Source organism: Gekko japonicus, unplaced genomic scaffold (assembly GCF_001447785.1).
Source record: "Gekko japonicus isolate JY-2015 unplaced genomic scaffold, Gekko_japonicus_V1.1 scaffold1573, whole genome shotgun sequence".
Lineage (NCBI taxonomy): Eukaryota > Metazoa > Chordata > Lepidosauria > Squamata > Gekkonidae > Gekko > Gekko japonicus.
Window position 1 is genome coordinate 22,354 of NW_015160887.1, and position 24,071 is coordinate 46,424.

Consider the following 24,071-nt stretch of genomic DNA (forward strand, 5'->3'; position numbering starts at 1 on the left):
TTAATGCAGAGTACATGAAGCTCTCAGTGGAATGAGTCTGTAACACAAATTTAGCAAATCTACAGTCTTAGGAACAAATTTCCTCTAGATCTATGCCATGGCCCTATCTCTAACATTCTAAAATACAAGCTAGATATAAATCTATCTGGGATACCTTAGAGAGGTAGAATATAGAGGACCAGGTTCTTTTTGGCTCCTGTCACGGTAGAGCCAGGGAGGCAGGCAGACAGGGGGAGTCACAATACAAGTCCAAAGGTCAGCCGGGAGAGCAGTCAGCAGAGCATTAAACAAGTCCCAAAACACCAGACAAAGCCGTAGTCAAACGTTACCAGAGGTCAGAGTACAGGGAGCAAAGCCGAGGGCGTGGTCAGGTTCAAAGCTGGAAGTCAGGAGCCCGAGCAGTCCAAACACAAGCCGAGTCCAAAAAGCCACAGAGTCAAACAGGAATCAAGGTGCAGAGCTTCTGGTTCTACGAACGAGGTTGCCAGCACAAATTGCTCATGGCCAGAGGCCCTACTAAATAGTGCTCTGGCCCATTAACTCATTAGCACCTTCGTGCGAGGTCCTGGCTGCTGTTAAAACTCAGGGCTCAAGGATCTCCGCACTCCTAGCCTGAAATTGATGCATGCAGAAAACTGCTGATTAAATCTCACAGCATTCTCAGAGAGTGCTGAGAAGAGAGATTCATCACACAAAACGTTGGGGAGAAATGTCTCAATGGGGACTTTAATCTCATTCAGTATAAACACGCGTTTCAGCCCTCCTTAAAAAAAAACACAACAGGTTAGTGGCCCGTAAACTGAAAGATGAAATGATTTTAATTCAGTTGTTCCTTTAAAAGCAAGCAGGAAAGAGAAAATCCTGCCCTCCCCAGAGTTGTAGAGGGGAAAAAAGCATACAGGGAATACTGCAGTTCAACAAATTCCACAATACCGATGAGCAGTAAGAGTGCCCAACCCTCCTGTTAAAGAAACATATCTTTTCATCATTTTTGTCAGTTCAGCAGATCCTGTTACCCAGTCAGGGGAGGGGGACCATCCAAAAAGAGCCCCCTGGAGTCCTGTGCCCAGTTGACCCAATCATCTTCCAGCTGCCCATAGAGTTTCACTCTACTGTGTGCCAGGGCTGCCTAGTTAGTGTCATACACAACCCTTCAGTTACTGACCCAAGATCATGCCAGAACAGTGTCCTGTGTCCATATTCCAGATCACTAATGGATATTAGAGTCCCTGTGTCACCCTTGGGTATGCATTGCAAGAGTATTAAGAACCCTCTCCTTTTGCCATCCAGGGAGCGGCCATGGCTCAGTGTTGGACCATTTGCTTGGCAGGCAGAAGGTGCCAGGTTCAATCCCCTGCATTTCTAGTCAAAAGGACCAAGCAGTAGGTGATGCGAAAGACCCTCTTGCCTAAGACCCTGGAGAGGCTCTGCCAGTCTGGGTAGACAGTGCTGACCTTGATGGACCAAGGGTCTGATTCAATGTAAGGCAGTTTCATGTATAATTATAATAGAAAGCGTAGATTTAGGGGCCTTGTAGTACCTCTCTGTGAGGTTTTCATCCAGATTTCCTCATTTTCCTGAAAAAAACATCAGGGTTTCCTCTCACTCGCTGCCTGCAGGAGCTGTCCATGAGCTGTCCACTGGTGTAACTTCCGTATTGTGGATCCCATCCCCACCCCGTGCTTTCAATGCCAACACAATGACATAACAAAATAAATAAATGTTAGGTTGACTTTCTCCCGGGGTGGAAGAACAGTCTTCAAGAAGGCTAGTACATGAATGTGTAGATGGGGGGAAGTGGTGGCTGAGAAAAGCCATCGTGCCTTGGGGAGCTCACGTCTGGGGAAGAATATGAACCCAGAGCCTACAGGTTAAAAATTCAAGCTACTAAACCAGGGATCGCCAAATGAGGTGCCCATAGGTGCTGTGGTGCCTGCTTATACTTTCCTGCCACCTGCCAAATGTTTTTAGAAAGTGGGTGGAGCCAGGTGAGGCTCTTTCCAGCAAGGCTTCTGATTGGCTGCTCAGGTTTTTTTTTAACAAATGTTGCTTTGGCAGTAGCTGCCACCACAGCACAAGGATCTTCATCTTGTGACTGAAGGTAAGCTGTGGCAGCCATTTTGTGACTGATTCTGTTTCCTGAGGCAGCCATTTTGTACCTGCGCCCACCACACTGTCAGAATACCAAAGGTGCCCACAGGCTCAAAAAGGTTGGGGACCCCTGTGCTAAATCTTGTCCCTTTCATTGTGACTCACAGTCCACTAGGAAATCATAATCAGTGGGGTTTTTCCTGGAGTTTACTATAATAAAATATCTTATTTGGCACTCATCAAGTATTTTTCTCTCTAGGGTCCAATGGGTCCCCGCGGGCCATCCGGGCCACCTGGAAAACCTGGTGATGATGTGAGTATCCTGTATTTATTTATTATTTTCTATTTATATCCCGCCTTGCCTGCACAGGCAAGCTCAAGGCAGCGTACAACAAGTTAAAATACAATAAAACACAATGCATCTTGATGTCATTGTACCAGAATGTTGGTGCTAGCAGCTTGGGATATATATGCTCTTTGTGGCTCTTCTAAGCACCATTTCTCCAATGTGGCACCTGGTCTGGGTTGTGATTGACTGGTGGTTCCCACTAACCGTCCCATCTCTTGCAACCCTGGAGTTCATCTTGAAGGGTATTTTTAACGTAGGAAAGTGTTTTGTTTTAACAACCAGCCCAATGAAGAGTTCTGGAGAACTTGAAAAGTTGCACAATGTTTTGTGTCATAATTGCTGGCTTTCAAGCTCTCCCCCTCACTCCAGATGCACAAGGGCTGCCCAAGTTTCAGCAGTGGTGGGGAGCAGTGTTCCCTCTAAGCCGAGTTAGTGTGAGCTGGCTCACAGTTTTTTTAGCCTCCAGCTTACACATTTTTGTCTCAGCTCAGGAAGGATGGCTCCAGAGCAAACTAATTTATGCAGTAGCCAAATCACTTGCTCACAACTTTAGTGCCAGTAGCTCACAAAGTAGAATTTTTGCTCACAAGACTCCACAGCTTAGAGGGAACATTGGTGGGGAGAGAACCCTACGTATCCAGTTATATACTGGTAAATAAAAAGGTTATAGTTAAACACATTTAATATGTATATAGGGTTGCCAGTTCTGGGTTGGGAAATTTCTGGAGATTGTGGGGATGTAGGCTGTGGAGGGTAGGTTTTGAGGAAGGGAGGGACCGTAGCAGATCATAATGCTATACAGTCCACCTTCCAGAGTAGCAATTTCTCAATGGGAACTGATCTCTATTGTCTGGAGACAGCTGTTATTCCAGGAGATCTCCTGCCACTACCTGGAGGTTGGCAATCCTAGCCTGTAATCAGGAATTCTGTAGTGGTGGGAACCAGGGGTCATTTTTGTAGAAATAGAGGTGCAGGAGCTCATTAGCATAACTCATTAGCATAACTTATTTGCATACGCCACACCCCCTGAAATCACCGGAAGTGTGTCAGAAGGCAACACCCACCACTCAGGCTCCACTGGGCTGTTTTGGATTGCTAGCTATTTGGGGGGGGGACATGCAGATCTGTCCTCGCAGAGGAGGGAGAGCTTGTACCTGAATAAAGCTTGGTCTTAAAGGTGCCACTGGACTGTTTTGGACCGGGGGGCCGGGGGGGGGGCCTCTGCAGCTTACTTGGCTGCTTCTTGGTTTGACTGAGGGCTGTTGGGAGCAGGGGGTGGGGCTTGTTGCATGTACTCGCCCCCTGGGCTCTTTACTGCCGGAGCTCCGCTCCTGTGCGCTCCTGCAGGAAATGACCCCTGGTGGGAACTAAGTTTAGGATGGAATTATTAATCAGTGAAGAACAGGAAACTCTAAATACAGTTGTCGATATGCTTAAGCTGAAGTGCTCAATAAGTTGAAGCAAATATATATATCTTAAACTAAACAGAGCAAGTTCTTAGTATTGTTAGAGTTGCCAGCCCCCCAGGTGGGAGCAGGGGTTCCCCTGATTTCACGGGCTCCAGTCCGCCAGTGGCCAACCACACCCCCAACAGCCATGGCCAGGTGTGAAGTCCCCGGCATGATGATGTCGCTTTTGAGCAATGCTCCCTCTAAGCTGCGGAGTCTTGTGAGCAAAAATTCTACTTTGTGAGCTACTGGCATGAAAGTTGTGAGCGAGCGATTTGGCTACTGCATAAATTAGTTTGATCTGGAGCCATCCTTCCTCAGCTAAGACAAAAATGTGTGAGCCAGAGGCTGAAAAACTGTGAGCTAGCTCACACTAACTCAGCTTAGAGGGAACACTGCTTTTGAGTGATGTCATCATGGCAGGGATGTTGCGTGTGACACATTGCCCTACTCCCCACTCCTGGGAAGCTCCCTCCCACCCCCTGTTGGCAGAAGAAAAGGACCTGGTAATCCTAAATATTGTCAGTCATCCTGGTGACTTTGTATTGTCTGGCCACACAGTTCTTCCAAAGAAATTGGGCAGATTAGCGCAGATACACTGCCCTTACCTTTCTGAAGTAAGAGGACTAAAATGTCTTAAAAATGAAAACTAAGAAATTAGTGACTGGGCCTGGAACTTCATTGAAGGCTCAAAGCCCTTCCATGGCTCCTGTTTATTTTAACTAACAGGCCTAGATGTACCTATTCTCCATGAATGTGCCAAACTTCCTAAGCCAACCAAACTGGCTTTTCGTTGGAATGTATTCTGTCTCTGAGGAAGTAAACGTGAAACAAATGTGGAAGCCGACAAGTTCGTGAGCAGATGAAATTTGACTTGACATGAGTTTTGAGTAGATTAGTTATTGTTAAGGTTCTTCAATTAGCACATAGGTGATTTAGTTGGGTGCACGTGAGAATTTTCTGTAAGTGTTTGGATTTAATAATATATTTATAAAATTTCATAGTTATATATGATTTAGTTATTTTCATGGATTTTTCTTTTCTATTACTTACCTTTATATCTGTGTTGTTCTTTTTCTTTTCAGGGTGAATCAGGCAAACCTGGCAAACCAGGAGACCGTGGACCACCTGGGCCGCAGGTACGGATTTGTTCAGCATGTTGTCAATATCAGTGCCCATACAATTGGATTTAGCAAGATAACAGAAGCTACAGTTTCCAGATCGCTCTCTTAATTGGTGTTGTTTCAGCTACACAGGGCTTCCTTCACCATATCAGTTAAGTAGGTGGTCACCTAGGGCAATAAGCCTTAAGGGGCACCAAATATCTATAAATAAATGTTGGTCCCTGCCACACGGGGGGGGGGGAATGCGCGGGCAAAGTGCGGCTTTTGAAAGCCGCACCAAAATAGGCACGCGGCGGCGGGATCACACAGATCCCATGAGCCGCCGTGCACTTTCTCCCCGGCACGATCAGATGCCGGGGAGACGGGGAAGAAAGCGACGAAGCAGAGAGGGAAGCTGCCGAACTGCGCATGTGTGAGCATGCGCAGTTTGGCCAGGAGCCTCGGATGCGCCGGCAGAAGGACGCGCCAGCAATCCCACAGCCGCGCTTGCCGCGGCCTTTCCGGTAAGTCCACCTCTAGGGGTGGTTCTTTTTTGCAGCGGGTTTTCGGCCTGAAGGGCTGGATCGAGGACGGGTGCGCGCCGCTTCCCAGATGTTGCGGTGTGATCGCGCCCGTTTGCTGCGTCCCCGATCCGTCCCTCTCCTGGCCCAAACCCTTACTTACGTGTGACCGGGGCCGTTGTATCTTATTTTTCTCTACATTGAATGGAGCAGGGGCAAAATCGTAGCTCTTCTTAGCGTGCCCAAAACCCTTGTGCTGACTCTGACATGGCAGAGTTTTAGAGAGGCAATCTTCTGTTACTTTTGGTTGAAAAAACCTTGGGGAGAAACCTAGAACTGCACATTTTCCCCACTGAACCTAACTGCTCACTAGAAGTCTAGTGGACTTCGCAGCTGGAGCTAGAGCTTATGGTATTGCAAATCCATGACTGGATCTAAGGTAGGGTTGCCAGCTCCAGGTTGGGAGATACCTGGAGATTTAGGGGGTGGAGCCTGAGAAAGGTGGGGTTTGGGGAGGGAAGGACAAGGGTTTAAGTGAGCTATAATGCCATAGAGATCCACCTTCCAAAGTGGCCATTTTCTCCAGGTGATCTCCATTGCCTAGAGATCAGTTGTAATCCCCGGAGGTCTCCAGCCACCACCTGGAGGTTGGCAAACCTAATCTAAGACTTCGGTTATTGTAAATCTGCTAGGAGCTGTCTACTGAATTTGGCCTGGAATTGAGGACACTCAGAAGTCTAGCATACAGTGAACTCATTGCCGCAATGATGGCTGATAGCTTAGCTATCAGAAACCGATAGAAGATTAGCAGTTGATGAGAGTTTTAGATATATTAGCTAAAAAAAAAAAGTCCATGATGATGACCCAAATTCTGCAACAGGAAAAGTTTGATTCTGTGGCCTGCCTATATTGTGCAAATTAAGCGAATTTGCATAGTGCTTTGCATAAGGTATTTGTCCTTACTAAAGCAAACACAAGCAGTCAGCTGCTGCGCCCTTGTCAAATCATTGCTGGGAATCCAACAGCCACTCTAGTCCCCGTGCTTCACAGATTTCAAGAGCAACCCTAAGCAGGTCTACTCAGAATCCTATCAAGGTCTGTTAAGTGGGGCTTACTCCCAGGAAAATGTTCATTGCTCAAACTGGCTTGGATCCAATGGAGCATTTCCAGAGGACATTTTGGGTAGGTAGTAGGCAAGAAAGTTGTGCTGTGCAGGTGGAAATCCTTCCACCCATGGAAATGCTGTGTTTGATCCAATTCACTATCTACACAGCCAAAATTATTAGAATCCTCTTTTAAAAGGAACCACTCTTTTTTAAAAAATGGCCCATTAAGAAGAAGAGAAGAGATTGGATTTATACCCCGCCCTTCACTACCCAAAGGTGTCTCAGAGCAGCTTACAAACTCCTTTCCCTTCCCTTCCCCACAACAGACACCCTGTGAGGTAGGTGGGGCTGAGAGAGCTCTGACAGAAACTGCTCTTTTTCAAGAACAGCTCTTATCAGAACTACGGCTTGCCCAAGGTCATCCAGCCAGGTGCAAGTGGAGGAGTGGGGAATCAAACCCGCTTCTCCCAGATTAGAGTCTGCACACTTAACCACAACACCAAACTAGCTCCAGTGCATTTAAAGAAAGACTAAAGAATCTCACAATGCTGGATTATGAATCCAGTATCAAATTCTGGTACTGTATGCAGTTGTGATCTCTGTCTCTCTCTCTCTCTGTGTATATATAGAGAGAGGTAGGGAGCGAGTGGGAGCGCAATTGCATTCGGTAACAGAATTTGGTTCTAGATTCATAAATAAGCTCATTTTAAGGGCTGTCTGTCACATAAGCATTCTGAGATACATTGTGTGTATGGGTGTATATGCGTTGTTGTTCGTGGAAAGTGCCGTCAAGTCACAGCTGACTTACGATGACTGCATGGCGTTTTCAAGGCAAGAGATGTTCAGCGGTGGCTTGCCATTGCCTGCCTCCGTGTCATGACCCTAGTATTCCTTGGTAGTCTCCCATCCAGGGCCAACCCTGACCAGAGCCAACCCTGCTTAGCTTCCAAAATCTGATGAGATTGGGCTAGCCTAGGCTATCCAGGTCAGGACATATATGTGTCAGGGCCTGCTTAAGGTGTTATGATGTCAGTGGATTACATCATAATTCTGCTTGCTGCCTCTTGTCATGTTCTGGGTGAAGGCAAGGAGCAAATGGCAGGAAGCAGAGCGCTCCTTTATTGCCGTGTGTTTCTCACACTGTCCGTCATCAGAGACAGGATAAAGGGCTAGATAGGCTGCCGGTTAACATGGGAAGGTTTGTGTTCGGTTTCAGTGTTATGCCGTTTATGTTGGACAGGTTCTTACGCAGGGGAAGGGATTGATTTTCCAGTAAACGCCCTTTAGCTCCTGCAGTTTAATTCCTTAGCAGGTCAGCAGCTGCTGTACTTTAAACAAAGAAGAATGAGCATGCACTGGAGAAGTGGTTGCGCTTTTTACCTGAATGGATCTCGTTTACTTTTTAGGGTGCTCGAGGTTTCCCTGGGACCCCAGGTCTCCCCGGAGTGAAAGGACACAGAGTAAGTATGCAAGAATTATAATGTGGTTTAAGAAAAATCACCTGTCCCTACACATGTGTGCGAGGAAATCAAATGTGACTTTTGTGTACTGCTCTCTGTTCCCTAGGGTTACCCTGGGTTGGATGGCTCCAAGGGAGAAGCTGGTGCTGCAGGTGCTAAGGTAAGAGAGAGCGCAGTCTTCTCCAACATCCTGTGGGCTATCCGTTGGGAAATCCATGTTCTTTGTTGGAAACTGTCAGGATCTTTCACTTGCCCCTTGCAAATGAATCTATCATGCTTAGCTTTACTCTTCAGATAGAACCCCACTGCTAACAACTGGTTAAACCTGTAATGGTGACTATGTTATTTTTATGTATTCTTTTACTTTATAGTCCACCTTTCTCACTGAGACTCAGGGTGGATTACATGGCGTATGTCAATGCAATCATTACGATGAGATATCTAATAAGCAATGCAATAGGACTGGGATTACAGAAATCTGAACCAAAGCATGAACTGTTACACATGATATGCTACAGTATAAAAGAGCAAGAGTCCAGTAGTACCTTAAAGACTAACAAAATTTGTGTCCGGGTATCAGCTTTTGTGACTCGCTGAGCATGCCTCAGCAAGGGAAGGGAAGGTATTTAAAGAGACATCTCTTCCCTTACTGAGGTGCAATTCAGGGAGGGAAGGGAAAGTATTTAAAGTTTAAATACTTTCCCTTCCCTTGCTGAGTTGTGCTGCAGTGGCATCTTGCCTCAGCAAGGGAAGGGATGGTATTTAAAGAGACTGCGGTCTCTTTAAATGCGTCCCCTTCAGTCGCTGAGGCATGCTGCTGCTGCGGCGTGACTCGGAGGGAAGGGAAGGTATGGAGCCGAATAAATTTGGCAATAGTGATTATTTCCTGATCTCGGAATATCGGTATATACCAATATTTTCTGGGTTTGGTATACCCGAACCTGAAAAATATCGATTTTTGTGTGTGTGCGCACACCCTAAACACAGCGCCTTCTCCTTCTGTCAGAGATATTGCATTTGTCCAGCAGTTAAGCAGCAATATATTCTTGCTGGGGAGATGTAATTCTTTCTCCAGCTGCTGGCTCAGGTGTGGCGTAGGGGTGGTATCAGGCATGGGGGATGTGGAGTGGGAGGAGCATTTAGTCTCACCTGGCAGCTGAAACCGACTAAGCCCCCTTCACCCCCACAGCCCTGTGGACTCCTTTGGTAACATTTGGAAGTAACTGTCCTCCCCGGTCCTCCCTTTCTCTCCTACCTTCCCGCCAGAAATCTGTTGCCAGCTGAGATTTGCAGTCATCCATGGGCTGTTGATGTAGTCACATGTGCTAGTGGAGCGCCCTCTAGCACTTTCCCAGTCAGAATGGCCAAGGAAGGTTTGGTTGTGTTCCAGGTACATTCCTTCTAGTGGTGCTTGGTGACAAAGATATGATGGTTGTTGACTTATTGCTGCCTTTTGTTCCAGGGTGAAGCTGGGGCTTCGGGCGAGAGTGGTTCTCCTGGTCCCATGGTGAGTGCGAACCACTTGTTGATTATCGTTGACAACAGACCATTAAAGACATTGTCACAATGAGTGGACACTGTCCTTATAAATTGAAAAGGGGGAAAAAACCTTCCACTTATCCCACCATTTACCCCACCAAAACCCACTTACATAGCCCACCTTCCTTCTATGGAGCCAAAAGCGACAGAAGTAGAGTTGTCCCGCAGTCTTCTGTCCAACCCAGACTTGGTTTACCTCAGTAAGGTTGCCATATCATGCATGTGTGAGACCATGTCTGGTACATAAGGACTGAAAAGAAAAAAAAACAGAGAAACAGAGGGAAGAACTGATTTGCTCAGGATGCCCAAGGAGGTCATTGTCAGAGCTGAGAGAGAAACCTGTGGTAAATTTGTGCAGAGCCTGACAGAATGAGCTGTGATCCTTGGAGGACCCTGGTTCAAATCCTGTTTCTGCCACAAACTCATTGTGTGGCCTTAGGAGAGACACACTCTCCCTTGCCTCCTGTCTGCCTTATGGGGATAATCGTTGGTCGACCTTATAGGGCCACTGTAAGGATTATGGCAAAATAATATATGTGTAGTGCTTAGTATTTATAACTACATGAATACTAGTATTAATAATGTTTATAACATTATTCCCTCTGGACTTGGAAGTTGCCCTTTTTTCTGTAAGAACCTAGGGTCTTTTCACACATTGCATTTTTAGGTTTTTTGTGTGTAATATATTTTATTTTAGTTTAACAAGGTTTACATTCCAATACATTATTAACATATATTGTAGAGTCTCATACAATTAACCTCTCAATCCAGTCATATACCTTAGACCATCTTTTATTATATACGTTTTCATTTTTATTTTGCAACCTCAGGCTCAAATTGTCCATTTGTGCTAAGTCTAGCACTTTCAACACTAGTTCTTCCCTAGTCGGTATTATATCCAATTTCCACTTTTTGGCCAATAATAAACGTGCAGCAGTAATTATATATACTAAAATACATTTCTCCTGCTGATTATAACCCTTCGGCATTATATTCAGTAAATAAATTTCTGGTTCCAATGCCAGATTCTTTTCCATTATTTCTTGAATTATTTTCCTCACCATTTTCCAATATCCCTGAATTTTACTGCATGTCCACCACATGTGGTAGAAAGTCCCTGTGTTAGTCTTACATTTCCAGCACTTAAGGTATTTGAAGTGTACGTGTAAACTGGACGTGAATGTGACAAAGAGGTTTGGAACCATGCATACTGTATGGGAACACTTGTCCAATGGGGCCAGTTCACATGTTACTTACCTCCCAGAGCCATGGTGCGTGGGAAAAGGGGACTTATATCTTCTTCCATGCTGTTTTCCTGACTCAAAACATCCCCAGTTGGTCACTGTTTGCCCTGTTAGGGAAACTTATGTGTAACTGTCAGGACATTTAGGTTTCCCCAAGAGGACACATAGCAGCTCCTCAGGGCAATTTCAGGTTGGGAAAATGGCATGAGGGGAGGCTTTAAGCTCCCTTTCCCCTATACACCCCACTGCAGTCGGCAGAACTTACCTTTCGCCTCTGCTGGTATTCGGTGTAGTCTGCATTAACATGGGGTTGTGTATATGTGTGCAGTGCCCTTTTGTGGATAGAGCACTCCCAGGTGCCTTGTACACAGACACAACCAATGGGGCTTTTGCAGTACCTAGGTCCTGCACACACACCTGCGTGCTCACACGCTTGGTGGTGGAAAATGCCACTATAAATTGCAGCTGACTTACAGTGACCCCATAGGGTTTTCAAGGCAAGAGGGGTTTAGAGATGGTTTATCATTGCCTGCCTCTGTATCGCAGCACTGGAGTTTCTTGGTGGTCTTCCATCCAAGTACTAACCAGGGCTGACCCTTCTTAGCTAATAACAATTCATAATAATTATCGTATGGCATTGTGCATAGAATAGCCAGGAGCTCCTAAGATTGTCTGGCAGCTGAAAGTTCTAGCTCTTTTAGCGTTATGCACCACTAGATGGTGAGCTAGACTTGTTTTTATGGCAAGAGACGTTTCAGAGGTGGTTTGCCACCGCCTGCCTCTGTGTCACGCCCCTGGTATTCCTGGGAGGTCGCCCTTCCAAATACTAGCCAAGGCCAGCCCTGCTTAGTTTCTGAGATCTAACAAGATTGGGCTACCCTGGTCTATCTCGGTCAGGGCTTAGCTTCAGAGATCTGATGGGGCTGGGCTGGGCCATTCAGGTCAGGTGTGCACCCACACGCTTACCTGTGCATTTTGGCGATCTGCTTTAAAGTAGCAAAATAGGATTTTTAAGCACACAGAAGGCTGCCCTCTAGGGGCTCGTAAGGATGTGATCTCTGTTCTGACTTTTATCCATGTCATTTCTTAGGGTCCTCGTGGTCTTCCGGGAGAGAGAGGACGTCCTGGTCCATCCGGTGCTGCTGTGAGTATGGACATTCCTTCAGTGTTTCCGCCATGGAAACGGGGCCTAGTCTTTTGTGGCTACTGCAGAATACGCACCAGAACCTTGGCTGCCGGTGGCAAAACCTCTCTTCCTCTGCCATCCCTTCCCCACCCTCTTCAGTGTGACCTAACCTACCACCAGAGAGAACAAGATCATTTTGCTCCCTCCGTATGCAAAGCTGAGTGAAATTAATGCATCACTGTGTCAGATGCACATGCGGCACCTCTCTCCCAAGAGAGTGCAAGCAGCAGGCACACTGCTAACCAGCATTACCCTCTCTTCAGTGCAGAGCCCATGGCACTTGTGGCACAGATTCTCTCTCCCTCTTTTATCCTGCAAGGGCTAGCATCAGAGAATCTCTGCAGGGTAAAAGGGAAGCGGGCAAAGGAGACAGCTGCAGGGCACGTGAATGCAACCAGCAGTGGAAGATCTCCTCGTTCCGTGGATCTCGTGGTTGTGTCTCACTAGCTGTGCCGCTTTCCTCCGGCGCAAAGAAGCCTTCTTCCACCGGCACCTCTGCTGGCAAAAGAGCCTCTTGCATCTGGGGAAGGCTCCTTGCCCTGTATGGAATCCCTGCCTCTAGCCAAACAGATCCAAACGCATACCCAAAACAGCCAATGATGCTCCAGCTCTGCCTGCAGTCGGTCTTCCTTCCAGCTAGTTTCATTGGTAATGCGGGTTTCAGTCTGAATCAAGCAAAGTGCATTTATCCAGACAAACTTTATTGCAGGTGATAGATATGCTTGTTCTGGTACCTGATAGGCTGTGACTAGGTCATGTTGTTAACTGGACCTCCGGCAGATGCACACCGGCTGCGAGCACGAGTGGATCTGGAGTCTTTTCTGGCACCAAGGTGGTAGGGCCCCCCGATGCATCTGCAGGAAACTGTCACAGATAAGTGTGACCCTGCATAGGCTGTCTGCAGAGAGCAGCAAAACTGTAAAGGTTTGTGCTTGCTGCACTTCCAGGCTTAGTTGTTAGCGCACCAGGCAGTGCTTAGTAAAGTTGATTTGTAGCAAAGGGCTGCTGGAAATCAATTCTCTACTTGGATCCTGATGGGGTCTGAACTGGCAGAGACTGATCAAGAGAGAGATCTTGGAGTTGTAGTAGATAACCCACTGAAAATGTCGAGACAGTGTGTGACTGCAGTAAAGAAGGCCAATGCTATGCTGGGGATTATTAGGAAGGGTATTGAAAACAGATCAGCCAATATCATAATGCCCCTATATAAATCAATGGTGCGACCTCATTTGGAATACTGTGTGCAATTCTGGTCACCACACCTTAAAAAGGATATTATAGCTTTGGAAGTGGTGGCGGCTACAAGCATGGATGGCTTCAAAAGGGAATTAGATAAGCATATGGAGCAGAGGTCCATCAGTGGCTATTAGCCACAAGGTATAGATAGGGACTCTGGGGCAAGTGATGCTCTGTCATCTTGGTGCTTGGGGGGAGGGTCAATAGTGGGAGGGCTTCTAATGTCCTGGCCCCACTGGTGGACCTCCTGATGGCCCTTGGTATTTTTGGCCACTGTGTGATACAGAGTGTTGGACTGGATGGGCCTTTGGCCTGATCCAACATTGGCATCTCTTATGTTCTTATCCTGGACATAGCGTTTTAAATCTCTCACTAGCACAGGAGTCCAGGCCCCTGAGCTTCCTGCGCTGTGATCTCCCGATGGGCTATGCAGTAGGGCAGCAATTCCCAGCCTTCTTGGTATGGTGGCTCACAAGTCCTAATATACTCAGTATGGTGACCCATCCAGGGCTGGCCCAAGATTTTTTGGTTCCCTAGGTGAACTATGACCTTGGTGCCCATTAATTCAGCATTCCTTTTCTATAGTGGCTAACCAGATTTTTTTTTGGAGAACATAAGAATGTAAGAGTAGCCATGCTAGATCAGGCCAATGGCCCATCCAGTGCAACACTCTCTGTCACACAGTGGCCAAAACCCAGGGGTCATCAGGAGGTCCACCAGTGGGGCCAGAACTCCAGAAGCCCTCCCACTGTGCCTCCCCAGCACCAAGAATACAGAGCATCCCTTGCCCCAGACATATTGTTCCATCTATACCTTGTGGTTAATAGCCACTGACGGACCTCTGCTCCATAGGTTTATCCAATCCCCTCTTGAAGCTGTCTATGCTTGTAGGCCCGCCACCACTTCCTGCAGCAGCGAATTCCGTGTGTTAATTCCTCTAAAAACTAAGAAACATCACACAAAGGGTACAGCTGCCCCATTATGAACCCCATGCAAGTGGCATTCCGACATACACAGCCTTCGCATATGGAGGATACATACCAGCCTCTGACCACCCTCTCCTTCTCCATTACTCCCTCTGATCTCCACTTAGATTTTAAGAAACTCACTCTAGTAACCATCTGGACACGTTTTGTTTGATCGATATGTTACATGCTTGAAAGAAAAAATATCCACTAAAGTATGGCATGGGAGATAACTCTTTCCAGAGTCAGATTTTGGTTTCCAAGATACAGAAGAGAGCAATGGAAAGGGCCAGGGGTGGCCATTAGGCTTTGTGACCCACTTTTGGGTCCCGACCAGTGTCCCCTCTAAGCTGAGTCAGTGTGAGCTGGCTCACAGTCTTTTAGCCTCCGGCTCACGCATTTTTGTCTGAGCTCAGGAACTACGGCTCCAGAGCAAACTAATTGATGCAGTAGCCAAATCGCTCGCTCACAACTTTAATGCCAGTCGCTCACAAGGTAGAATTTTTGCTCACAAGACTCCACAGCTTAGAGGGAGCATTGGTCCCGACCCACAGGTTGGGAAGCACTGCAATAGGGAAGGGAAGGGAGGGAGCTGAGGACAGGGCTGTGGAGGGAACAGGAGGGAGAAGCCAGAAGGCTGCCTTTTGGTCCTGCAGGAGTTGGAGGTTTAATGGGCAACGTCTGTGAAGGAAAAAAGCTGGCAACTGGAAGGAGGTCTTGTTAGCAAAGGTACAGTCAGGGCTATTTTTGGGCAGGAACGCACAGGAACGGAGTTCTGGCTCACTCCCAAGTTGGCCACGCCCAGAAGGAACTCATTAGCATAATAGGCCACACCCAACAGCAGAGACTCATTAGGATTGGCTACATTAGGGGAGTGTGGCCTAACATGCAAAGGAGTCCCTGCAACAAAAAAAAGACCCTGGGTTTTGACAACAAACAAGGTAAACAGAATAACAAGCAAAAGGTGGTTGTGGCTGGATAACCACACTTCTGGTAACATGGGGGTGCGGCCTAATGTGCTAATGAGCTATGCTGTCAGGGGTGTGGCCCAATATGCTAATGAGTTTCTGCTGTTGGGTGTGGCCTATTATGCTATTGAGTTCTTGCTGGGCTTTTTCTACAAAAAGAGCCCTGGGCCAATGGTAGTGGTAAGTACAGCTGTAAGGCTGGGTAACATCACACAGCATTTAGGGAAATCGCAAGGACTAGTCTATTGCTCCGTGGTGCTCAGATGTGTCACACTGAACGTGGGGAAAACCACAGGGAGAGACACATCGATATGTTGTAAAACAAAGCGGTAGGTAACAGGCACAAGAACGCACAGTTTAGCAAACCTGTAGGCTGAATACATCATGACTGGGCACATTTCCAGCATTCCATTCTTCCATCTCCGGAGGTTTCAGCCTGTCATTTGAGACTGTAATAAATGTAGTGTGAAATTCCCTTTGCCTGTTCGTGGAGAGCATGGGCACCGCTCCTCCCCAGGGGGGCTGGTCGTGAAGCTCAGCTGGGAAACTCTAGCCCAGAGCTCCAAATGTTTCTGCTTGCGGGGTAATCCAGAATGTGGAAGAGAATCAAGTCAATCAGTAACTCAGAACGGTTCATCTTGGTCCCTCTGAGGTTTCTAGGAAAACCTCCAGAGATGATTTATCATTGCTGCTGCAAGGTTTGGGCAGTTTGCCAGCAGGCCTGGAAAGAAAAATGTCCCATCCCTTTAATTAATGTATTTACTGTTGCCATCAAGTTGCAGCTGATTTGTGGCAACCCAGTAGGGTTTTCAAAGCAAGAGATGTCAGGGATGCCAACCTCCAGATGGAACCTGGGGGATCCCCCGGAAATACAGCTCATCTCCAGACTACAGAGATCAGTTCCCCTGGAGAAAATGGATGCTTTGGAGGGTGGGCTCTCTGGCACTGTAACCCCACTGAGGTCCCTGTCCTCCCCACGCTCCATCCCCAAATCTCCAGGAGTTTCCCAACCTGGATTTGGCTACCCTACTCCCCCATTCCCCACTCTGCAACCCTGGTTTTCCTTGGTGGTCTCCCATCTGAATACTGTCCAGGGCCAACCCTGCTTAGCTTCTGAGATCTGATGAGATCAGGCTAGCCTGGGCTGTCCAAGTCAGTGTGTCCCTTTAATACAGGTTGTTATTAATCAGGTGGTGTTACTGACCTCCATGCCATGGAAAGCTTCAGCTGTCTATTTCTACATCTTAAGCCTCTGTTAAACGAGCAGAACACTTTTCTCCAGATCGGTTGGCAACCCTAGCAGTTTCTGAGTAGCTGGGAAGGGGGGGGGCAATGTTTTCTCCAGGTCTGTTGGCAACCCAAGCAGTCTTTGAGTAGCCAAGAAGGGGGCAATGTCTTGTTTTCTCTGGGTCTGTTGGTAACCATAGCAGTCTCTGAGTAGCTGGGGGGGCAAATTTTCTCCAGGTCTGCTGGCAACCCTTGAAGTCTCTGAGTAGCTAGGAGGAGGAGCAATTTCTTTTTTTCTCCATGCTATTATTGGAGGCATCTCTTTATAATAATTTATTTGTTAAGTTTTATATATAAGTTCCTCAATAGTTTCTCGCAAAAAGTACAACCTGCGCTGAAATCTATTAAAATACAAAGGGGGGGGGGAGAGATCACATTTTTCCTTGTTAGAAACATCTTTTAACAATAAGGTGGCATCTTTTTTTAAAAAAATAATACTACTATTTGAAGAGGGATCATTATTCCTGTTAAAAGGCATTCTATAAAAGATGACTGTTGGGGGGAAAATAGCCACATTTATTTTTTAAAAATGGCCTTTTGTGTGCACTTCAGCAGTCTGCATCTGAATATTAGGAGGGTTTCAGAGAAGGGGGCAATGTCTTGTTTTCTCCGGGTCTGTTGGTAACCATAGCAGTCTTGTGTGCACTTAAGCAGTCTGCATCTGAATATCAGGAGGGTTTCAGGCCTTCCCAGTGCCTCAGAATAAACCTTGAGGCCACTGAAAATCTCCCCTTCACTCCAACAGTACAGTCCGTATCCCAGCTGGTTGAATTCAGTGGACTTAGAAAGATCGTAACTCTTCTTAGTAGTGCACTGGGAATTGCTGCTCATAAGCTAATTCCCAGTATTGGGTGGAAATCTTTGGCTTAAAAAAAAAGACGATCAATTAGCTGAAATCAAGTCAGGAAAGCAGTTAATCTGCCCCCTCCCCGTGCTATTTTCTGATCTGAGTGACCAGAAGCCACCCCCTGCGTTATCTCCCCTGCGCTGGAAAATATGCAAGTACCTACTTCTGTGTTTTCTTCTACAGAGCAACTAACAGCAGCTCTAGGGAGATGTCGTGAAGATTTAGATAAGGAAAGGGACACAGCTTAATCTCATCCCTTCTCCCATACCGCTGCTTTTAATTTAAAAAAAAACAAAACTGTGTGAAAAGTACTGAGACTTACTAGTTAGTTCAGCTCTCATACTTTATTTCAACTAAGAACAAGACGAGAGTACCCAGCTCATAGGCTGGTTTATATGTGCACAAACCCCAGACCCACACACAAGTGATTGGCTATTTACAGTGGCCGAGAGTTCCATAGGCTCTCGGCCAGGAGCCTAGCCTGCCGATAGGTGCCGGCTAGGATCCGCTTGTCCCATTGTTACTGAGAGCGAAGCTCGGTCGCTTCGCCTGACCGCATGGCGAAATGGCCGCGCACGCGGTCTGAGATGGCTACATTACACTGTGGGAGATTCTGATTGAAGGTCTCACGTGTTACATCTACCTTGGGACAGCGCCAGACTGGGGCTGCGGTCATACACGGTAAATAATCCACTTCAAATCCACTTTCAGTGCACTTTCCAACTGGATTTTGCCAGTTCACATACAGTAAAATCCAGTTGGAAAGTGCACTGAAAGTGGGTTATTTAGTGTATGTGACTGCAGCCTGGGTTCTAGGAGACTCGGGTTCAAAGCCCTGCTCTGCTATGGCAGCTTCGTAGGTGTCCTTGGCCCAGTCATTCTCTTTTGGCCTAACCTACCTCACAGGGTTGTCGTTGTGAGGAGAAAGAGGAGGGGGAAACTGTTGTAAGCAGCCTTGAGTTGGGAAAGGGGGGTATGCATAAACAAATAAACATCTAGATTCAGTTTGGCTCTTCCCAGCACTCAGTTCAGCACAAGGTTTCATCCTGTTGTACGTTTGGTTACAGTAAAGTTACCTGCCGGTTATATACCTTCTTTACAGCCTAGGGTTACCAGCCGTCTGGGAGCTTTTGGCAGCGGAGCAAGGACGATGTAGTGGCACAAGACTCTGCAACATCACTTCAGGGTTTGTACCTAGAAGTGAAGTTGTGGCGACGTTCTAGGAATTTCCCATAGAGATTTTACCATAGAGATTTGGGGAAATGCCTAGAGAGGTGACATCACAGCATTGCCATGCTGCTGCTTTTTTCTTTATATTTTTCTCCTACCGCTGTACCAAGAAGTTGGGAGCTCAGCGCAGGAGGCCCTCTAGCTATAGCAGGAGACCCAGCTGCCATAAGGTGGCCTCTTCTTTATAATTATCATACACAGACATCCCGCCTGCCCCCCCCCCCCCCGTTCCATTCAAAATCCATCTGCACAAGCTTTACCTGAAGAAGCCACTGTGGTATACTGGTTCATGGTGGGAGTGACCCTGGGACGGTAGGGCTTAGATCTCCATTTGCCATGAAACTGGGTGTCTTTAGGTCAGCCGGTTATTCTCTTGTAGCCTAACCTACCCCAGAAGGGTAAAATACACCATCAGCGAACCATGTACTCTGTCCTGGGTTCCTTTTGAAGGAAGGGGTGAGATAAAAACCACACTACATTAAAAAGTGCAATAAAGGCCTGGGGGGGGGGGATAATTGCATATAGTTCCTTCCTAAATTGTTTGGGTGAGAGCGTGTGCAAACTGCCAGATCTCCTGGGCAGCTCTTAGACTAATGGCATTTAGGAAGGAATTGCCAAGGGGCAGTCTGGATCTGAAAAGAGGTTTTTAATGAGGCTTCAGCTAAAATGAATTATGTCACTGTTGCGGTCCAAAGGGCCGTACACTGTGCGTGCAGCCAAGCTCTCTTTTATTCTGAACGACACCCCCTCCCATGCAATATCACAACCCCCTGGAAAGATCTCAGGGAGAAAGTGTCCAAATATGGTTTGCAGTAAAGCAGAACCAGCCCCTTTTTTTTTGGGGGGGGGGGAAGAAGCCCAAAGCCTTGTAGCATCGAACAGAGTCCTTTTCACAAACCTCATGCTGCTCTATGGCTTCTGGCTGATACGCTGTTTACAATAGTACTGTCGATATAATGATATTGATTAATATATAATAATAGTATTTCAGAACTTGGTATAAAAAATCGTACTATGGCAGATTTGCCATCCTGTCACTCTTATCCTTACAATACAAAGTGCCAAAGTGGCTGAAACGGCCAGGTGGGAAGAAATAAAAGACTTGTGATACCTTTCTTCAAAGAGATGCCTTGCCTAGCTGGTCCTCTTGCCCCAGCTTATTCCTATGAGCTCCATCCAAGAACATGCCTAAAGATTGATTTTTCAGAATAAAATTGCAATGCTCCCCCCCAAAAAAATCCCCCCCCAAACAAAGTCACAGGCCCTGAATTTTTCACTGAAAATGATTTCCAATAGTTTGTAAGCATCTGTGCTCTCGCAACAGCAGCTGTTCCATCTGTTGAAGGAAAGCACAGGCAGATCTATCTCCTTGTTACCCCTCGCAGCAGCAGTCCTGTTGCTTACCCTTCACAAACTACTTTAAATGGGGGGGAAGGGTGGCAGTGGAAGAACTGCGACGGCCGGCAGACGCAGAACAGGGGGAAACTGAAGATGCCTTGCTAATCCTTGCAGGAGGCAAATACAGTAACTCCTACAAGTGGGTTAGAATTAGGTAGAGTTGCCAACCCCACTTTGGGAGTTCATGGAGATCTGGGGAGGGTGGAGAGCTCAGCCGGGATGTGATGTACGGTTACCAGGCTGCATCCAGCAAGCAGGGTGTGGGGACTGGCATGCTGGCGTGACACCAGCATGCTGACATCACTACAGGTAAAGACATCATAGGATACTCTAGGATTTACAAAACAACAATCTATGGAGTAAATCCTAGAGCGTCCCTGAAGTTATTTCCTTTTTTTTTTTTTACTGGAAGTGATGTCAGTGCACTGGTGTAATGCCAGTGTATACCTCCGTTTACCCCATTTCCTCCCATTGGCACATCAGGCGCTGGCAGGCAAAGCAATGGGCTGCTGGGAGGTTTTCAGAGACCCGGCAACCCTGTGATGGTATAGTCTGCCCTTCAAAGATGACCTTTCATCCAGGGGAACTAATCTCTGTAGTCTGGAGTGGAGATGCACTATAATTCCAGGAGAATTCCAGGCCTAGCTGAATTGGGATCCAATAACATGTTAAATCTGCTTGGAAGGATTGAGGGTACAGATTATTCCCTCAGCATGCAAGTTGACAGAGCAGGAAAGGGGACAGACTCCTCCTAGATTTCACCCCACCCAAATCCTGCCTTTGTTCCGAGGCCGAATATTGGCTAGCTTCATTACTGTCTGCGTAAGATAAGGGAATAGGCACATGCCACTCTAGCTGACTGATAGGAGGGGCAAAGAGGCCTGTGAGAATTTTCTCATCTTTCAAAGGATTTGAGCATCTGCAGCTACTTTATGCGGAGTCAGACCATTGGTCCATGCAGCTAGAGTGGCCAACTCTGACCTGGGAAATCCCTGCAGTTTTGGGAGCTGAGACTGCAGAGGTGTGTGTGTGGGGGATTTGAGGAGGGGTTTTATCTGGAATCTTTGGAGTACCATAGAGTCTTCTCTCTGAAGCCCCCAAGGGAAGCTGATCTCTGCAGTCTGGAGATCAGTTGCAATTCTGGGAGGACTCCAGGCCCCATCTGGAGGTTGGCATCCCAGTTTTGGCAGTGGCATTCTCCCCATGACCCAAGACTCTTGTAACCACAGATCCTGAACCTGGGACTCTATGCCTACAGTGCATGGGCTGTCCCTTTGAACGATGGTTTTTATTTTTACTTTTTGTTGATCAAATACCTTGTGCCGTTCCCTCGAGCGCCTTAGTTCACGGATCCTTTGTGTGGCCTCGTTTCTTCCCTTTTCCACTGAACTCTCTGGCTGGCTGGCTGCCTGGCTGGCTGCCTGGGACCAAGTGAGCCTGCCAGGCAATTAGTCTTTGGTTACAGGAGGGCAAGGGTGTCAGACCATTAGCATTGGAGGCCGTTTTATCGCAGAGTTCCCCTCGGGAGGCCCTTCTCGGGATTCTTGCATGGTTGTGAGATTAGAACTGTGAGGCAGAAAATTTCACCCTCTCCGTGGCTGCGCTGCAGCTGGGGGACTTTCTGCCGCACCCCCTTCCTATGCCTTCAAATGGGTTTGAAAAGCTTTTCATTACTAGCTGAGGCTTGACGGATCACAGGAACTGTAACCCCTTTGTCCTTGGATTTTATTCCTGAGGCTTGAGTCCTAAGGGGCATGACCAGAGTCATGATTGAGGAAGGTAACTTCCCCACCTCCTCCCACCTATGCAGCCTTCTGTGCCCCATCAAAACTGGGCTCCTGCAGGTCACCAGCTCCCTAGGAATTGTGTGGGGCAAAGTGGGAGCCTGTGGGAAGATAAGGTAGTCCACAGATTTACCCTCCATTCTGCTTTTGCGCTGGCAGAACAGCACCGCAGGTTCTAAGCAGGTGTCAGAATTCCCTGCAGTGGAATAGCTGCCAGGGCCCAGGGTTTCAGATGGGGCCCACTGTCCCCCCACCTGACTTTCCCCAACCTGCCACCAACACTCCTGGCTACACATGCCGCCCAATAGTACTGGGGAAGCAAGTACAGGTGATGTGTTGCAGCAGTGTTTGTGGCGGTATCCATGGCAGGGCTCCCAGCCACGTGCACTGCCCAGTGCAGTTGGAGGAAGGGCACGTAGGCAGACATGAGCATGGGCAGCGGGAGGCCTTGCAAACAGGTGCGGGAAGGATGTCCAGGCAGGGGAGCACAAGTCGGGGGCCTGGTGGTGGGCAAAGGAGGGGGCCTCTGGTCATGCTCTGTGTGGGGTCCCCAAAACTTGGAACCAGCCCTTTATCTGAGCTTAAGTTATGCTGGTCTTTAGGTGACATATTCAGTTACTGGGATGATTATGATTTTTGTTTCATTGTTTGTATTTTGTGGCCTTTTTTGCGTATTAGTCTTCAATGCTTTTACGTTTTGTAATTTTTTTAAGCATGCTTTTATCAAAAGTTGCATAGTTTTATGGTTGAAAGTGGTTGCATAGTTTTAAGTTGAAAATAAATAGGCCTTACAAGACAAAGATGAGGTTTTGCCACTGGAGGAGGTACACCCGGGGTGACTCTTGGAACTGCCAGTATTCTGTGCTCCTGTGGACATTGGCATGTGTCTACAAATGCACACCGGTTCAACGATTTTCCAAGACTGCCTGCTGCTTGCAGTTCTGACTCCTGGCTCCTTTTTTCTCTGCAGGGTGCTCGTGGTAACGATGGTCTCCCTGGCCCAGCTGGTCCACCCGTAAGTAAATTTTCTTTTTTTAAAAAATATTCTTCCTAAAAGTATATTAATTTATTTTCCTCTGCCTTTAAAACTGTGCATCATGTATTAACTGTAGTATTATTGAAATGCCAGGAATAGGTATGTATACCAGGAAACTGATTTGGATTTAAAACAAAAATAGTGTAAGGGGACAAATATGTGTTCAACTGAACATTCATTTCAATCAATTGATAGATAACTGGTTTGTGGCCCTTTGGATTTTTCTCTGCTTCTTTGCAACGGTTGTCAATTCGTGTTTTTATATGATCTGTTTTCAGATTATTTGAAATTTTTTGTGCGCATATGGTTTTATGGCTGTAAGCTGCCTTGTAGGCTGATAGCAAAAAAGGCAGGATCCAAATGTGTTACATAAAGCTGGTAACTGATTTCTTCTACTGATGAGGAACTGAAACAGATAATAGTAGGAACATCCGGTCATAACCTGTGTTCCCTCTAAGCTGAGTTAGTGTGAGCTAGCTCACAGTTTTTCAGCCTTCAGCTCACAGATTTTTGTCTTTGCTCAGGAAGGATGACTCCAGAGCCAATTAATTTATGCAGTAGCCAAATCGCTCGCTCACAAATTTCATGCCAGTAGCTCACAGAGTAGAATTTTTGCTCACAAGACGCCACAGCTTAGAGGGAACATTGGTCATAACCTGTGATATTTCTGTATTATAAGCACGACCAAAGTATTGGACCCGGACCAGAAAAAGTAACATCACCTTGCCTTGCTTGTCTCATCTGTAACAACTGGATCCTGGTTTTGTGCTTGCTGGAATTCAAATGATATGCCGTAGGACTGTGATACACTTTGCGCTCTGAACTTTCTATAGCGATTCTATGTAATTAAAAGGATGTCGCTCTGCTGTCATCTCACTGATTGAAGCCATTTTTCCCCCCTTTGTTCAGGGACCCGTTGGCCCTGCGGGAACTCCAGGTTTCCCTGGCGCACCAGGTGCAAAGGTAAGTAGCACTCTAAGATCAAATTAGTCTTTTTTCTGCTGCAGGCTGGCTAGTTCTGCATTTCCCTCCCTCCCCCAACAATACTAAAGTAGCTGTGGAAATCCCTCCTCCCCTCTGAATACTCGACTGCCACTGTGGGAAGGTTAGAACCATTTCATCAGGTTTCCCTGCCTGAGAGGTAAGGAAATTCACAACTATATACTTTTTAAAAAGTAAGGCTTGTGCGTACACGCCTGGGAGCTTGTGATTGCAGAAGGAAGCGCAGAAGGGACTGAAAATGGACCAGCCGAAATACAGAATGTAGAAAAAG

At 47.0% G+C, this 24,071-nt stretch overlaps 1 protein-coding gene across 1 annotated transcript in view; it reads left to right on the forward strand.

Moving 5' to 3' along the window:
* LOC107120677 (collagen alpha-1(II) chain) overlaps window positions 1-24,071 on the forward strand; it is a 119,769-nt gene that overhangs the window by 20,114 nt on the left and 75,584 nt on the right. The window contains exons 11-18 of the mRNA XM_015423445.1: window positions 2,351-2,404; window positions 4,974-5,027; window positions 8,025-8,078; window positions 8,185-8,238; window positions 9,541-9,585; window positions 11,952-12,005; window positions 22,733-22,777; window positions 23,708-23,761. Coding sequence (XP_015278931.1) covers window positions 2,351-2,404; window positions 4,974-5,027; window positions 8,025-8,078; window positions 8,185-8,238; window positions 9,541-9,585; window positions 11,952-12,005; window positions 22,733-22,777; window positions 23,708-23,761 — 414 coding nt within the window. The remainder of the gene's footprint in view (window positions 1-2,350; window positions 2,405-4,973; window positions 5,028-8,024; window positions 8,079-8,184; window positions 8,239-9,540; window positions 9,586-11,951; window positions 12,006-22,732; window positions 22,778-23,707; window positions 23,762-24,071) is intronic.